Source organism: Nansenia antarctica, assembly GCF_963989245.1.
Source record: "Nansenia antarctica genome assembly, chromosome: 8".
Classification (NCBI taxonomy): domain Eukaryota; kingdom Metazoa; phylum Chordata; class Actinopteri; order Argentiniformes; family Microstomatidae; genus Nansenia; species Nansenia antarctica.
Genome location: NC_137678.1, coordinates 59,545,961 through 59,564,992, shown reverse-complemented (window position 1 = coordinate 59,564,992; position 19,032 = coordinate 59,545,961). Strand labels below are relative to the sequence as shown.

At 44.1% G+C, this 19,032-nt stretch overlaps 1 protein-coding gene and 1 pseudogene across 2 annotated transcripts; both read right to left on the bottom strand.

The window, feature by feature from the left end:
* Window positions 1-3,055: 3,055 nt before the first annotated feature.
* LOC308164610 (putative nuclease HARBI1) lies at window positions 3,056-4,091 on the bottom strand (annotated as a pseudogene). The gene has a single exon. The product of its transcript is annotated as a putative nuclease HARBI1 (transcript).
* A 190-nt stretch (window positions 4,092-4,281) lies between these two features.
* Window positions 4,282-8,704, bottom strand: LOC308164506 (uncharacterized protein; the record flags this gene model as incomplete). The annotated part of the gene is made up of 9 exons (XM_080538579.1): window positions 4,282-4,287; window positions 4,766-4,861; window positions 4,990-5,184; window positions 5,414-5,499; window positions 5,816-5,897; window positions 6,022-6,071; window positions 6,159-6,252; window positions 7,931-8,109; window positions 8,554-8,704. 9 exons carry the CDS (start codon window positions 8,702-8,704, stop codon window positions 4,282-4,284), a joined length of 939 nt encoding a protein of 312 aa, XP_080394705.1.
* Window positions 8,705-19,032: the final 10,328 nt, after the last annotated feature.

Here is a 19,032-nt window from a genome sequence, read left to right as displayed (position 1 = left end):
ACTGCCCTCTTGACCATCTAGGTAAGGTGATAGGCTATGGCCTGTGACTGTATTTGCATATTGTGATAAATAAGGGTGAGACCCAAGGGGGGGGCTCTTGACCACCCCAGCCAGAGGAGAGCAGACATCAGGCTCCAGCTATTGGTGTATGTATGTATGTTTTGTACTTTGATTAAATCGTCTTAAACTCAATAACTGTTCTTTGATTCATAACCAACAAAATTAACCTCACTAACTAACTAACTAACTGACTAACTACCTAACTAACTAACGAACTAACTAACTAACTAACTGACTAACTACCTAACTAACTAACTAACTAACTGACTAACTAACTAACTAACTACCTTACTAACTAACTAACTAACTAACTAACTGACTAACTACCTACCTAACTAACTAACTGACTGACTAACTAACTAACTAACTACCTAACTAACTAACTGACTAACTACCTAACTAACTAACTAGTTAGCAGCTAGCTTGCTAACTAACCGTTATCTGTCGTTAGGTGAGTAGGGTTGCTATGCTACCATTGGTTGCCACGGTAACGTTGGTTATAGTTTAGCATTTATCACATAATATGATAATAACACATAATAACAGACATATTATTCACTGTTTATCAACCAGATATATACACATATATATATATATATATATATATACACGGCCACTTACATAAACGAGTGTGGCCTAGCCTAGCTGCTCGTTGCTGATGTTATTTCAGAAATGCAGGTTTGTATTGGGACAGAAAAACAAAAACGAACGAAAACGTTCAAAGTTCATGTGGCTGCGTTCGTAAACTCGCTCTGACATTTGATCAGAACTCATGGAATGCCTCTTGTCCAATCAAATGACTTGGTTCCTTTGTCACGTTGAACCCAGTGTGCGCTCCGGCACTCTCAGAGTGATTTTACGAACGCAACCTCAGTGAGTTGTTTCTTCTATGGTTGTTACTTGTTACCGGTTACCTGCCTAATGAGCGTATTCTTAGTTTAGTTTAGTTTATTTATTTAGCACACAAGAGATTGTGCAAGGAGGGAACGAAGCCCAGAAGGCTTGTACAGAGTTCCAACTTATAGGTGTTACAACCATCCAACCTATATTGTAGGCTAGTCTGCAAAGTTTTGCTACGTTTCTGTGCGTACTATGAAATCTAATCCTGCCGGCGCCACTGATTAGAAACGTTCTGTTGAGAAAGCCAGCTGATTAAAACCACCTGTTCACATAATTCGATTGTGGGTTTTAACATTAAAACTTCATTCCAAAAATTAGAGGTAGTCATATTTTTGCAGTATGGCTTAAACATAGGCCTATACATTTCGGTTTGGCTCCTTACCGTGATTATTATGTTGAAAAAGACAGCTCCGCAGGTATTCTTGACAAAAGGGACAGCTGAAATTCACCGACATTAAAATGAGATGTAGCTAGGTCAACGTCGCCCTCTGTCGGTAGTCTTTTGTCACTGCGTTTACATCAAATGACCAGTTTATTCATTGGGTCTTGTAATGGTAAAATGTATCTGTGTCCTACTAATGTTAATTTGTGTGTTAAAAAAAAGACATAATACACATATATAAAATCACAGCGTGACACTCAATAACTAACGAGGATAAAACACAGACAAGTCAGAGACCTATTTCCACTGTGGTCCTCTTCGACATGACAGACAAGGCATCAACATACACAACTTTTCTCTCTGGCAAAAACATCTTGGTGGTTTCTTCTCAAAAAGACCTGCATGTTCTCCACATGTCCGTTTTCTGTGCCCCTATCAGCTCGCAGCCTCTCTGGACATCCTCCAACACCTTCAATGCTTTGAATATAATATCCAGCTATGACTTTTGGATCGTTGTTTGTTGTGTACGCTTCCATCCATACCACATAACGACTATAGCCATCGATGCAACCATTGATCCCTATTCCGTACGGCTTCAGTTTGTCGTAAGAGTCCATATGCCAGAGTGCATTAGGACCTCAGGTAGAGTACTGTAGTAAGAGTCCATGTCCCAGAGTGCATTAGGACCTCAGGTAGAGTACTGTAGTAAGAGTCCAATAGTTTATTTGAGTTTGTGCGGCCGTACCACCTTGTCAAGCCTGATCTCGTCAGATCTCAGAAGCTAAGCAGGGCTGGGCCTGGTTAGTAACCTGGATGGGAGTCCAAAAAGGGTGAAAGCCTGGTTGCCGTGGCACATGTGGCTTGGGGTTGGCATGTTCCCCCCATGTCCACTAGGGGTCTCCTTCACCCCACATGGAAAGACATGCCAAAGTGAACACCCGTCCCTGACCACGATGGTGAAGAACGCTACTTGGTCCCCGGGGCGCCGGGTGTCGGTTCAAGCCGTGCCAAAAGGGCGACCGCTGCCCCTGGCTGCCAGTGGAGGAATGGCAGCCCGGATGGGTTACAAAGGCAGAGGACAATTTCCACCTGGTGACCCGCCGAAGATAGTGCATGTGCTTGTGTTTGTGTGTGTGTTCACCTAAAAAACTTGCATGTGTGTGATCAGAGTGCAAAACTGCCGTGTGTGGCCATTAAAAGACCATCAAGGTCCGATTTCTCTCTCTCTCTCTAACAGTGGTCTTTTTTTCCAGAGGAAACCAATCAAGAGCCAGTTCACAACGAGCCTGAACCCTCCACATCTGCTATGGCACCCCTGGGAGATGAAGCTGCTACCATCAACAGAGACCAAAAAAGATAACTATGCATGAAAAGTTAGCCAGAGAATTTCATGAGCATACAATTGCATATTTAAAAGAAGAACATGAAATAAAAATGAGAATTCTAGAGGTTGAACAGGATATGAAATTGGGACAGAGGGCTATGCTCCAAAAAAGAATTCTGCATACCAGTAGCCATGGTGAATATGAAGAATTGTGAAAAATAAAAATAAATGTATTGTCATTTGGCATGTGAGTGTGAGTGAGTATTAATCATCACAAACTACATTTTAACCAGCCTTGGTTCACTCGTTTAATTTTGCTTTACATTATTGTAATTTTGTACAGAAACAGTATGCAAGCAAAACTATACCATAATGAATACATTCCATATTTAAATGCTGAAGTGCTGCACTGTGAAAGCAGCTCTGTGTGCAAGTCCTCGCTGGTCATTGGCTGCCTCTGCCATGGGCACATCTGCATCATCCTGATCTTCCATTGGCAGATCAGGACAGCCATGCTGCTTCAGGTAGTTGTGCAGCACAGCTGTAGCAATGATCACTTTGCAGCATCTTCTTGGCTTGAAACTAAGCGTATTTCGTAAGCACTGGAATCGACTTTTCCATACTCCAAACATACGCTCGACCATCCCTCTAGTACGGATATGAGCTCTGTTGTACCTTTGCTGCTCAGCTGTTGTGGGATTTAGATGTGGTGTGAATAAATAGTTACTCTGACCATATCCACTATCACCAAGTAGTAAGTAGTCCACTATGTTGTCCTCTCTCAAATTGTGCACACAATGAAGAGTTGAGAAAAATCCTTGAATCATGGGTTGCACCTTTCCAACGGGCAACAATGTTTGAAAACTCCAAATTAGGAGTGCATACACCCTGAACATTGATTGAAAACCAGTTCTTACGATTCCTGTATTCCTCTGCATCAGGAGTTGATGGACACTTGATGGGAACATGACATCCGTCTATACAGCCAATCACTCCTGGGAAGTGCCCATATTCATAGAATTGCACTTTATAGTTGGCTTGCCCAGCAGCATCAGGGAACTTGATGTAAAGACTCCTCAGTTCACAAATGGCACTGCAGACTTTGTGAACTATTCTACATACAGTTGGTTCACTGACACCACACAAATCACCAGTTTCAAGATGAAAGATTCCACATGCCAAGAACCTCAAAGTGATCAGAACTTGCAGTTGATTGGACACAGGCCCTCCTCTTTGAGACAGAGAGGAAAGTCTAGGCTCAAGCAAAGTAATTATCTCCAATGCATTTTCCTTGTACATACGAAAGCAGTCTCGAAAAGTTATTTCATCAAACTGATTCAATGGATCACTCCTATCCAGCAGTATTCGTCTGGCTGGCCTTTGTCGTGCATGTTGGTCCTCATTTAGATATTCCAAATAGTCCATGCTCCCAAACAATCCAAGCTCAGTTTCACAAACAGTAGCCTAGCCTACTAAGCGGGAGTTAAACCTGCCTCCTTGGCAGATTAGTTTAAGCTTCAATTCAGTCCAATTTAGTCCTGGAGTAGCTCTAATCTTCAATTTTGCAATCGGCTTTGTTTAATCCAGAACAGGCTTAATCCACGACTATTTTAAGCTACGTCTGTGCAAGTGAATTTCAGTTTAGCCAACTCAAACAGCATTTTAGTCTGGGACTAGGCTTAAGCCTTGTCTCCGAAACCGGCCCTATATATCTTAAATGAAGGCATTATATGCTTGTTTGTGGTCTGACTGCACTCGTTTTAAGATTTATTTATTTTTTACTTGTTTTAAGAATATAATCTTGGCAAGTGAAATCTTAAGTGTATCTTGGCAGTTTCCTTTTGGCAGATCATTTTGTTTATTTAAAGTAATATTTCCCCCATTTTATAGCTTTTTTGTCTTGTTTTTGAGAGCTGACCTTTGTCAATGAACCCCATTGTTATTGTAACACACATACTGCAGTACGGTAGGTAAGTAGTTGGATGGAAGGTCAGAGGTCAAAAGGCCCATGTTTAAAGTAAGTTAGATTTCAACATAACTTGACTGATTAGTTCAGAGATCCCTCCAGAACATGTCAGGGAGGGAAGGACAGAACTCACAGATATGTTGATCTCCTCCAGGGCAGTTTTAGGGGTGTTCTTCACCACGCTGATGAGAGCCAGAGCCCCCTCCACTGTCACAGAGTTATACGCCAGCTGCACGGACACAAAACATGAGATTAGATTAGATAAGATTAGATTTGACTCAACTTTATTGAGGGGGGAACCCATTGGGGGAACCAAAATATGTCTACATAATTGGGGGAACCATTATGACCACCTACCAGTAGGACGCGGAGCGTGTCATTGGCCTCCAGCCCCCTACACAGCATGTCCACTCCCTCGTTGGTGATGCGGTTGTTGTTGAGGTCAAGGTGCACCAGGGTGTTGTTGTATTTGAGGGCCTCGCCCATGGCCAACGCCCCCTCGTTCCCAAAGCCATTCCATGAGAGGTCCAGGTGTTTCAGGGTCACATTGACCTATGGGTAGGAAGAATATATATCTCATCATAGAAATCACTTCACCATTTCCTGTTTATGGACTTCATAGTGCACATCCTTCATATTGAGGTGTCTTCCACAACAGCAGACATGAACAGAACCATCGTCCTCTTCCAGTTTCTCCTCAACTGATAGTTCCTGAATGTATCTATCCAAAATGTCAATAGAACTTTTAAGTTTGGGACTGCGTTGTGTATGTATCCATTACCTTGAGCCCAGCACAAAAGCTCACAGCCCCTTTCATCCTCAGATGGTTCCAGCTCAGGTCCAGCACCTCCAGACCTTCATTGTTTGCTGTGGGGTAACAATGCCAGGGGCAGCCAGTGAGAGACACGAAACACTAACATCTGCAACAGCAGCTGGTGAAAGCGGGAAAAAGTCGGCAACCGACCAAATGTTCAGACTTTTATGAACATTTTCTTGGCTTGACTAGCGAGTGTGTCATTGATTTTCAACAACGTTGAAATTTATTTAAATTTTTCTGAATGAAAGTCAGAACATTTTGATTGGTTGACGACTTGTTCCCTCTTTCACCAGCTGCTGTCATCTTGCATGATTGTAACCCTAATAACTACAGATATACAGATAAAGCTCTGTATAATGTTCCTACCTAACATCTGCCCCAAATGGTCCCCGCCTCTCGCACAGAACTTGTTATGGCTCAAGTCCAGCTCCTTCACTCTGTAATTGATCTAAAGGGAAATATAATATAAGTTGCCGGATCATAACGCCAGTCACATAGTTACAAATCTCTATTTATATAAATCTCTATTTAGTTATAGTCGCAAATATGTTTGAATGTTGCTATTCACTTACTGAAAGAGCGTCTGCTAAATACTTAGCATCATCCTCTATGAATCCATTTCCTGTTAAAAGATTATAAATAATCAATGGCAAAATGCAATCTTTTGAATTCACTGTCTCTGTTTTGAGTCTGCATGTATTTGGTCTACCTGATAGTTTGAGGGATTTGATGGAAATGTTGTCCAGCAACATCTTTGCAATGCACTCAGCACCTGCAGTCTGTAGGTGATTGTTGGACAAATCCTATGTGAAAGACAGAACATTTTCTTTAATAATAGAGATTCATAGCCTTACTATGAAAGCATAGTGACCTGCAAGTCACTTACACCCTCTAGTGGCAGACTGTGGACTACTATCGACTGTAGAATGTCTAGTCATACCCTGCTGTTGCAATGTAAATACTAAATCACCACATTGATTGTACCATTGCAATTCTACCAATGCAACAGGGGAGGCTGGTGGAGGTAGAACTCTGATTCTACTCTGTGAACTCTGTGTTCTATACAGAACCATAACCTATGGATAGAACAAGTCAATCATGTGTACCTTGTCTGAGAATATTTTATACAAAGTAGAGAAATGGTTTTCTTTGTATTCGATCCAATATTGATGCAAGTTGTATGTGTGTGTGTCCGTGTTTCTGGTCTTTGTTATTGTACGTTTTGGTGTTATAAAATAAGAAAATGACAATAAACATATTGTGAAAAACAATGTTTACCTGTATAATGTGTCTCGAAACAGACCTTATGCTCACCAGTCCAACTCACTATATCCACTAGACCAGGTCACCACTACCCCCTCCAGACTTACCACTAGACCACCACTACCCCCTCCAGACTTACCACTAGGCCACCACTACCCCCTCCAGACTTACCACTAGACCAGGTCACCACTACCCCCTCCAGACTTACCACTAGGTCACCACTACCCCCTCCAGACTTACCACTAGACCAGGTCACCACTACCCCCTCCAGACTTACCACTAGGCCAGGTCACCACTACCCCCTCCAGACTTACCACTAGACCACCACTACCCCCTCCAGACTTACCACTAGGCCAGGTCACCACTACCCCCTCCAGACTTACCACTAGGCCACCACTACCCCCTCCAGACTTACCACTAGACCAGGTCACCACTACCCCCTCCAGACTTACCACTAGACCAGGTCACCACTACCCCCTCCAGACTTACCACTAGGCCAGGTCACCACTACCCCCTCCAGACTTACCATTAGGTCACCACTACCCCCTCCAGACTTACCACTAGACCACCACTACCCCCTCCAGACTTACCACTAGACCACCACTACCCCCTCCAGACTTACCACTAGACCAGGTCACCACTACCCCCTCCAGACTTACCACTAGACCACCACTACCCCCTCCAGACTTACCACTAGGTCACCACTACCCCCTCCAGACTTACCACTAGACCACCATTACCCCCTCCAGACTTACCACTAGGTCACCACTACCCCCTCCAGACTTACCACTAGGCCACCACTACCCCCTCCAGACTTACCACTAGGTCACCACTACCCCCTCCAGACTTACCACTAGGCCACCACTACCCCCTCCAGACTTACCACTAGGTCACCACTACCCCCTCCAGACTTACCACTAGGTCACCACTACCCCCTCCAGACTTACCACTAGACCACCACTACCCCCTCCAGACTTACCACTAGGCCAGGTCACCACTACCCCCTCCAGACTTACCACTAGGCCACCACTACCCCCTCCAGACTTACCACTAGGTCACCACTACCCCCTCCAGACTTACCACTAGACCACCACTACCCCCTCCAGACTTACCACTAGGCCACCACTACCCCCTCCAGACTTACCACTAGGCCAGGTCACCACTACCCCCTCCAGACTTACCACTAGGCCAGGTCACCACTACCCCCTCCAGACTTACCACGAGGGCAATGGCCAGCGCCTTGCCCCCCAGGGGTCCCAGGCCGTGGTGGTTGATGTTCATGGTGACAGCGCCCAGGTTCCTTATGAAGTAGGAGACAGGGACCACCCCCACCAGCTGGCAGGCCCGGAGGTAGATGTCAGCAGTGGAGGAGGGGGCCTTACTACTCTTCTTCACCTCTGACAGCGGAAACAAGTGATGTCAACAACGATCAGGGATAATACCACGCACCAAACCAATGAACTGTAACAATACATTGTGAGAAGGTTTGTAGCCAAAATAACTTCATAAACTGTCCATATTCATTCATTCATTCATCCATCCATCCATATTCATTCATTCATTCATGCATCCATATTCATTCATATATATATATTGTCACTGATGTCCTGTACAATTGTCACTTTTTAAACTTTTTCTTGAATTATGCCTGTTGCCTTATTGTCTTATACATCTCTGCAATGACAGGAACCGAAGCCTAAGAATGTTACTCTCTTACACTTGTGTAATGTGACGTAACAATAAAACTTGAAACTTGTACATGATATTCTATTGGACTAATACACACATTTCTGAGGATACCCTCCCTTCACATTCCTTTACTTAAATCTCAATGGGAGTACCTTCAACCTCCAGGTCTGTGTCCCATTCATCCTCCAGGTCTGGGGGCTCCGTAGGGGACAGGCTCTCATCATCCTCCAGGTCTGGTGGCTCCGTGGGGGACAGGCTCTCATCATCCTCCAGGCAGAGGGACTCGACAGACAGGGTAGACATGGGTCCCCTCCTGTGTAGCAGACTCACAGGATCCAGTCCTAGAAGTTAACATCTACTGTTTCAGATCATTTGCTGACATTCTTCAACATTATTATATGACTTTAACACTTCCCATCTAACCGTATGTCTTGGTGTCTGTGAGGGGCTGACACTGGGCAGAAGAACAGCGTAATAGAATACCTTACCTGTGTTGTCCAACACTGTAATATGACCCTAGAGATAGAACGTGTCATGAATAGTGACATGAAAAATTCACCACTCACCCAGGGTAAAGAAAAGAGAGTGCAGGTGCATTCTTTTGGAGGAAATATTAGCACATACCTATGTTTAGTCTTGTTTAATAATGTAGTTTATATTATTGCTATTGTGTGTTTTGAATGAATGAATGAATGAATGAATGAATGAATGAATGAATGGATGGACTTTATTGTCATTGCTACAGTACAGGTACCAAACAACGAAATTTAGGAGGGGTGGCTCCCCTGGTGTTAGGAAAGGGAAAAAAAAACTTTTAGAAAAAGAATAAAATCACAAGAAGATTGATTACTATTGTTTTAATGCTGTGTGGATATGTTAAAGCACTTTGCGCTGCAACGTTTGCAGGAAAGGTGCTATACAAATAAATTGTATTATTATTATATGGGGAATAAAGTCAGTCACTCGGGTTGGTTGAATTATCTGGCTATGAATAAAGTTTTTCAAGACACGCCCACGTCACTGACAGCAGAAAGGATGATCGGGAGCCTGATGTTTTACGTTCTCTACCCGTTAACATGGCTTTTAAACCGCGTCTCAGGTAAACCTCAAACCAACACTACACCCAGTAGAGGTTAGAAATATGTAAGAGAGCAACTTGGAAGTTTAAACATTGCTTGTCGTCGTTGCTCTGCATGACCATAACATTTGCACAGTGAGCAGCATATGCTCGCTATCCAGCTATGCAGCCATGATTGACAAAACGTTGCAGGTGTCTGTCTCGCTTTTGCAGATATCTTTGGTTTTAATCGTTCGTCTTTTTAAGTCAAACGTCAATTAAATTACATGTTTACGATGTCGCATGTCCCACATCTCAGGCCCGTTTCAGCCTGAGCACACTGCGACGCATGGCGTTGACGTTTTAGGCTGACCAGCTGACTTTGGCTGCGTTCGTAAAGTCTCTCTGAGGGCCCCGGAGCGCACACTGGGTTCGGCGTCATAAAGGGACCAAGTCATTTGATTGGACAAGAGGCATTCCATGAGTGCTGATCAGATTTCCAGAGCGAATTTACGAACTCAGCCCTTTAGCGATGAAGTCGAGACTCCCAGCATGATGTCATGAAATGACCACGTGCTGATGTTTTGATGCAGGTCAAAATAATAGGCTAGGTGCACGATCTCCACTACTTCCTGAAAGGCACCTTGCATGAACATATCCTGTCTCACTTTATTGGTTTAATTGATTAATCAGCTGTGCGGTAAACTGTTGGAACACACAGTGCACAGCTGATTAATCAATTAAACCAATAAAGTGAGACAGGATATGTTCATGCAAGGTGCCTTTCAGGAAGTAGAGGAGATCGTGCACCTAGCCTCACTTTTAAGCCATGCATGACTTTAAAACCACTGTTGCATATCAATCTGATAAATTGATCAATATCAGTCTGACAGATGTTGGAATCAAGCATAAAAAAATACTTAGATGTGATTAATGAAATTATGTGATTTGAATGAATGCAGACAAATCTATCTATCTTCCATAAGTCACCAACCAACCGACCACTTCTCTTGACACAGACGCCGTGAGGAAGCCGCCCTCTGTGTGCACTAATGGAAAGGAAGTCTGGGATGGTGGAGGAGTTGTACCATCCAGGAGGTTTACCAGAACACAGAACACAGCCCGGCTGGATCAGAGGCTCTCGGAGGGCAAGGAGGAGGCCAGGAGAGAGACAAGGGACGGGCTGGAAGAGGGAGCACCGGGAGTGGAGAGCGGGACAGGTGGAGTGTGTAAAGTAATGAAGGAGGAAGAGGAAGAGAAGGTGGAAGAGTTCACCCTTGTCGACCCTAACAAGAGTAGCCCGGTAGCACAGGTACAGCTATCGACAGAGACGGCAGAACTACAAGATCCATCAGGCAACAGGACAGAGGACAGCGCCTCAGAGGAGACAGGGAGGACCATCGTCATCAGCCCTCTGGGAGGACAGACAGAGACATTGGCCATGGGGGAGTCAGCACCGACCCAAACCCAGGCCCTGAAGGCGTTGGTACTGGAGAACGTTGGCACCCAGGCAGACGATTGTGCGGTCGCGGCAGAGGAATGCTGGGATCAACCCATAGATCTAGGTGAACTGCATGCTGGGATTTGCGGTCCTCCTCCGCCGCTGGAACCGCTGGACCTGGTCACCCTCCTGGCTGAGTCAGAGACACACGGTAGCCAGGCCGTGGAGGGCCATAGTCAGTTCAGGGATGAAGCCCACTACCCACCATGGCAGTACCCTGGGATGAGCTACTACCCTCCACTGCAGGAGAGGGTCCATCCCTATGAAGGTGAGGTGTTTTTTTTGCGTGATGCACATAGCTCACCAGAATTACCATACAAAAGTATATATGGTACATACATTGATGGAGATGTAATAATATAACTGAGCACATACATACACATACAAAATAAAAAGGAGAGAAAAAAAAGGAAACTACAGAAAAGGGTAGCCTACATTGCAACAGATACATTGATTATATCCAACTCCTTACACTACTCCTGGTCAATTCACAACAACTGCATATTTGTAACATTTGGGGAGTTCTTGTTATTCTCACCAAATGAGAATGAATCTAGTGTGTTAGACCTAGGCAAGGCAAGGTTAGACCTAGGCAAGGCAAGGCAAGGCAAGGCAAGTTTATTTGTATAGCACATTTCATACAACAGGGGCAATTCAAAGTGCGTTCTGTCGTGCTCACATCACTGGTACCACAGTATTGGGGTTAGCATGTGCACCAGACATGCCTCTCTGCCTCCTCTGTAGAGATGTGGAGGATGTGGGAGGACCTGGGTGAGAGCCACGCCGCAGCAGAGCCTCCCCAGGGAGCCCGCCAAGACCTCCCCCAGGCCTGCTTTGACTTCACTGTCATGTCCTACAACATCCTGGCCCAGGGACTGCTGGAGGCCAACCAGGAGCTGTACAAACACTGCCCTCTAGAGGTGCTGGGTTGGAACTACCGCCTCCACGTCCTGATGAAGGAGCTCCAGAGATGGGAGCCTGATGTGAGTGTGGGGGACTAACTTAGCCGTACTGTAACACATGCACACACAGGGTGCGTTCGTAAATATGCTCAGGAAATCTGATCAGCACTCATGGAATTCCTCTTGTCCGATCAAATTACTTGGTCGCCATGATTTCTGTATGGTACGAGGTACAAAAATACTTGTCGGAAACACCTGTTCTCTCTCGCTATAGTCCCATTTGGGGCAATAATTACTTTGTGCCAGGTATGGCAGACAGGGGCTTTACATTATGGGCTGACAAAGGAATAACACACATTAATGACATCTTCGACTCAAAGGATGAGCATATGGAATCATTTGAAATTCTAGTAAACAAACATTCTATCCCTCGCAAGCATTTCTTTAAGTACTTACAGCTCAGGAACTTTATTTATTCTAATCAAAATCACTCCCTGGCCATACCCGCTCTATCCTCATTGGAGAAAGTTTTAATTAAAAATCCTTTCGGAAAAGGAATTATTTCGGATGTATATGATTTGTTGATTGCTAGATCACTAGAATCTTCAGAACCCAAATTGAAAGCATGGAGGAGTGACCTTCAAGAGGAAATATCAGTGGAAAAATGGAACAAGGCATGCAAAAGAGCTCAAACCCAGACCGCTAACACTCGTTTAAAGCTTCTACAGTACAATTGGATAATGAGAGTATATATAACACCAGAAAAACTCAATAAATTTAACCCCAACATTCCAGACTTATGTAACAGGTGTAGAGAGGACAAGGGTACATTTTTTCATTGTATATGGGAATGTCCAAGAATTCAAGAATTCTGGGAAGAACTTGGAATAATAATACAGGACATTCTGTCAATTAAAATTACTGTTGAGCCTAAGCTGTTTATTCTTGGCATTTACCCAGAGGGACACAGGATGAAATGCAGTGAACAGATCTTTATGGATATGTGTATTTTACAGGCCAAAAGATCAATAGCACTAACGTGGAAAAGCACAGGTAAACCAAGTATTGTGCAATGGTTTAGGGAGATGTCTCGGTGTCTACCATTAGAGAAAATGTCATACACACTCAAAGACAGGCAGGAAAGATTCCAAAGTATTTGGGGCCCATTCATAAAATATCTGGAGGACAAGGACTTATCACACTGGATGGACGAACCTGGGCGTGAACAAATGTAAACTCTGTAATAAACCATTTGAACAGGTGTGTGAATTGACCAGGAGTAGAGTAGGAGTTGGATATAATTAATGTATCTGTTGCAATGTACCCTTTTCTTTATTTTCTTTATTTTTATTTTATATATTTTTTAATCAGTTTTCATGTTTTTATTATTACCTTTATTTTATTTTTTCTCTCCCTTTTATTTTGTATGTGTATATATGAGCTCAGTTATGATTGGCTCTCCATCAATGTACGTACTATATATAGGCCTACATGTGTATGGCAATTCTGGTGAGTTATCTGCTTGTATGTACAGTATTTAAACCCTGAGGTGGTGGTGGATGTCTTAAAGGCAACAAGGGATCTGACAGCTTTTGTGAAAAGATTTCATAGTTTTAAAAACAACAACACACGTCCTCGGAGCTTAGTACAGTTGTAGTAGAACATTATTGCACTATTCCCAACAAGCGTCCTTGGGTTTGAGAAAGGCGCTATATAAATCTAAGATATTATTATTATTATTATTATTACACACCTACATGCGTCACCCTGGAAACAAACACTTCACACGGCTGCGCTCAGGCAGACGCTTCAGTACCATGCCCACCCGGACTAACAGACTAAAGTTCAGTTTCTTCCCCAGGGCCGTAAGTGCACTAAACTCGGCTAAGGTCTAAGAAAAACTAAACAGAAATTCCCTCTGTAACCCCCCCCCCCCCCAGCTGTGCAATACGAGAAACTACTGTGCAATAACTAAGGGAATAGTTCACTAAGGAAATGTTCTATAACCCTGCAATATGTTTACATTCTTGTGTTAGGTTCATATACTGTATATAAGTTACTCAGTGTTTCCTCTATATGCATTTATTCGTGGCGGGCCGCTTGCAAAACAGTTTTGTGATTGGTCCGAATTTCGCGGGACATTTGGATTTCAGGAAATCCCTCTCCTCACTGTCTCTTAGCCCGGCGCCCGGCCCTTTAATCCCGTAAGCGTATCCTAATCGAAAATGCAACATCATCAGCGACGACTGTGGGTTATTGCATTTACTGCTGTTCTCTGGTTCATGTTCTTATACCAGTGCTCAGTATAGAGTATTTTAGATGAACATTCGTAATATAGTCTGATGTTCATGGTCAACTAAATCAGCCTATTTTGTGAAACAAATAATGTTCCCGCTAATGGGCTAACCGAGCAGCCTCGCACCTAATGCTAGCTTCGAACGGGAGCGTACCTATGTTCCCCGGGTCCTATGTTCCCCGGTTCCCCGCTTCCGAAAAAGGGTCCTATGTTCCCCGCTTCCGAAAAAGGGTCCTATGTTCCCCGGGTCCTATGTTCCCCGCTTCCGAAAAAGGGTCCTATGTTCCCCGGGTCCTATGTTCCCCGCTCCAGAAAAAGGGTCCTATGTTCCCCGCTCCCTCCGTGGAGGGAGTTGGAGGCCCGTCTACTGAGGCTGAAAGAACAATATATTCAGGGCCTCAGACATCTGGCTTCGTACTGGAGGTCTGTGTTAGTACCTGGATGGGAGACCGCCTGGGAATACACGGTGCTGTAAGCTTTTCGTACCTCCACGTTACCGAGGAGAGGCGCGTGCAGAGGCTGAGGAGAGTGTACTCTTTTCGGATAGACATTTATGCATGCTCTCGGGGTTCGAAACATTACTTCCCGAGGTGCCAGCGGGGTGGTTGATGGCTTAAAATGACCGTATAGCGATGTTGGAGTGAGCCAGCATAGTCTTGTATTTTTACCACCTTCCTAGCCGGTGTTATTATTGGACAAAGACGGTGCCCGGGGCACACTCTTTGCGGGTTAATAACTTCGTTTTAACGGGGCTTACGGTGAAAATTCAAATGTGTCCGGACAGGGGAGAGGGGCGGGATCGTAAATCACTTTAAGTGGAGTCGATTGAAGACAGCCATCGATGTCGACACTGCTCGGGGTGAAGTTAAGCACTTGACGCATGTTGAACTCCCGGTATATTGAGTTTACTCCCGGTTCACTTCTCGGGGTGGCACCACGGTGGTTCAGGGCTCAAAATGACAGTATACCGATGGTGGAGTTAGGAGCATAGTCTTGTGTTTCTACCCCCTTCATAGCCCGTGTTATTAACGGGCAAAGACGGTGCCCGGAGGCACCCTTTGCGGGTTAATAACTGTGGTTTACCGTGGGTTACGGTAAAAATTCTAACGTGTCCCAAGAGGGGAGAGGACAGGGAATCTAGAACCATTTGAATGGTGTCGATACGACACTCTTATCACGGTCGACACAGCGCGGAGCGAATTCCCGGGTAGAAAGTGTCTGTCCCCCCGCTGATATCCTCCATGACGTGCTGCTGCTTAGAGCAGCGGGTGAACTCCCGGTTCATTGAGTTTACGGTTAAAAGCATATCTTCTCGGGGTGTCAGTGCGGTGGTTAAGGGCTCAAAATGACCGTATACCGATGGTGAAGTTAGCAAAGGAGTATTGTGTTTGTACCACCTTCATAGCCGGTGTTATTCACGGGCAAAGACGGTGCCCGGAGGCACCCTTTGCGGGTTAATAACTGTGGTTTACCGTGGGTTAGGATAACAATTCAAACGTGTCCGGATAGGGGAGAGGACAGGAAATCCAAAACCATTTGAATGGTTCCGATACTACACTCCTATCACGGTCGACACAGCGCGGAGCGAATTCCCGGGTAGAACTATTCCCACCCCCCGCTGTCAACGGGAGTTTCATCCAGCAGCAAGCGGTGCTGCGAGCAGCAGCGGGTGAACTCCCGGTTCATTGAGTTTACGGTTAAAAGCATATCTTCTCGGGGTGTCAGCGCGGTGGTTAAGGGCTCAAAATGACCGTATACCGATGGTGAAGTTAGCAAAGGAGTATTGTGTTTGTACCACCTTCATAGCCGGTGTTATTCACGGGCAAAGACGGTGCCCGGAGGCACCCTTTGCGGGTTAATAACTGTGATTTACCGTGGGTTAGGATAACAATTCAAACGTGTCCGGATAGGGGAGAGGACAGGGAATCCATAACCATTTGAATGGTGTCGATACTACACTCCTATCACGGTCGACACAGCGCGGAGTTAATTCCCCGGTAGAACTATTCTCTCCCCCCGCTGTCAACGGGAGTTTCATCCAGCAGCAAGCGGTGCTGCGAGCAGCAGCGGGTGAACTCCCGGTTCATTGAGTTTACGGTTAAAAGCATATCTTCTATATGAAGAAGACTCTGCTAACGACGCCGATCATTGATCGGCAACGACACTATATAATAGTTTGCCTAACTGGCCATCGGATTTGGGCTCCTAATATCTAAAAAGCACTACGGTTTTCTTATTTTATCGGATTAAACCCAAAAAGGGGCGTGGACATGACGGGAGAGCAAAGTACCCGGATGCGTTCGAATTGCATAGAGTTTGAATTTTGTCAGCTTTAAAGCGGATGTGTTTCCTAGAACATGTAAATGCAATTGCGTATCACCGAATTGCATAGAGAGTTTGAATTTTGTCAGCTACAAAGCGGATGTGTTTACTAGAACAATTGCGAATCACATTATTGCATTACAATTTGAATATTGACTCAAATAACGCAGGCAAAAGTGGCAAATGAATATGCTATTTTGGGATTGCAAAGTCATTTGCACATTAGAATGAACTTTTGAATTTTGTCAGCTACAAAGCAGCGCATGACTTGTCAAATGGCTTTGCATTATAATTTTAATATTGACAGCGAATGTGCACATCGGGTACATGAAAATGAAAATGCAAATCATTAGAATTGCATTTGAATTTGAATATTGTCTGAAAGAATGCATGCAAAAGTGGAACATGCAATTGCAATCTCATATCGCATTACCATTTGAATTTAGTCAGCTATATGCTTCCATACATCTCACCCCCCCAGCCAGGCGCTGTAGTGGAGCGCAGGGTTGCCAGACGAGATTGACAATTTACAGTCCAACCAGTCTAAAAGCTGCCGAATCCACCCGTCCAGAGTGACCAAAAGTAGCCCAATCTGGCAACACTGGAGCGGGACATCGGTTCCTCAATAAACAAGCCATGAGTAACGTTAATGTTAAAACCTTGTCCACGATTCTCATTCATTCAGGTGGGTTAAACAAACTGTATAAACGCCATAATACTGTTGGTTCAAATGTAATATATTAATGAACAAGTTCATGTCATGTTGTGTCAGTACAAACATGTTCTAATAAAATGTTATTTAGGGAAAAACCCGACCTAACGTCACCCGCGATTGTGAAGCTAACCCCAACAAGCTAGTTAGCGAATGTTAAAGGGTACAACAACAGCTAGTTTAATGTAACCATTTCTCTATTCTCAATCATTTCTGTAATAATTGTACCAAATTGGGGCCAGTAACACTAACTTGTGTGTGAGTAAGTTATATGTGTGTGTGCAAGCATGTTTTTGATATTGTCAATCGTCTCACTTGTAATAGGTGAGCTGTAACACAAATATGCCAGTGAGAAAAAGGAAAACGGACATAAAGACCTCTTTTGGTCAAAGGGCAGCAGAGACACGTACAGGACACAGGTGAGGTCTTACAATACTAGTGTTTTAACAGTGCAGTTGATTTAGAGTTGAGATTAGCTAAATCTGTAATGTTTTGTTTCTAAGGAGATTGAACCAGGTCCACCTGCTAGGAAAGATGTCGATTACCACCTACATACTGTAACTGTCTCCTTTATTCATTATGTTAGATCTTATGGGGTTTTCTAGAAACATATATGCTTATGTCACTCAGACATACACAACACATACACACACACACACACACACACTCTATTCTCATGTCACTCAGACACACACATAACACATACCCACACACTTAGACACACACATTCTGTTCCTCCAGGTCAGCCTGCTCTTCAGGGGTAGCAATAACGCCACAATATCAAATCAAATCAAATTTTATTTGTATAGCGCATTTCTTACAAGATGCAACTCAATGCGCTTTACACAATGAAAATGTTCAGTCAATCAGTCAATCAATCAATCAATACTGACAGAGCCGCGAGCAGGCAAAAGTAAAAACCTGTACACTATGTAGCCAGGAAAAATTCCTGAAAAATATGCAGACTCGAGAGGTTGTTATCTTAAAGACCTTGGGGGTTAGGCGCCAGGGCACAGATAGAGGGTGGTCGAGAGAGTATTTAAGCCTGTCTGTATGTCATAATGATGTCGTTGAATGTCGTGGAATGGTCGTTGAATGCCGAATGCTGAGATACTGTGCTGATGGACCATTCGCTGACTGTCTTAATAAATCAAGTACAGAGATTCCGACCCGTGTTGAACGTTCTATTTTCTTGTCAAATCGTGTATGCTGCGCACCTAATCTATCCTGAGATGACAACGCATTTAAGATCACAATCCTCAATAGATTGATCCATTCCATCGTTTTACCGACAAGCTGATTCTACAATTGGTGCCGTGACCCGGATTTAGCGACTGAACTTTCGAACTGGTACATCGTGGTAACAGTGAGCCGGCGGACAGCAAAAACAAAGACGTGCACCCCTCCACTCCCTTCCTGACAGAGGAGAGGAACTCCGTGGTGACAGGTGGCTCCAGTCCGGGTTTACAGCAAAGATCAACTAAAAAGTGAGTTCTAAAAAGTCGCTCAGATCAGATAAAGAACCTCTGATATAGAATATTCAACACGTAAATTGAGAACAGTAACAACAGACTTTATGTTTCTTTGGTTCATGGCTAATCCTATATGTATTGTCAAGAATTGAGATTTGAGATACAACAGGATAGCTTGTGGGTAGTGTGTGGGTTAACTGTAATTCGCTGTGTGGGTTAACTGTAATACGCTGTGGGTCTCGAGAGTAGTCTATTGATAAAGTCTATAGCAGTCTATTGATAAAGTCTATAGTTGTCTCAATAAAGTCTATAGTAGTCTATTGATAAAGTCTATAGTTGTCTCAATAAAGTCTATAGTAGTCTATCAAT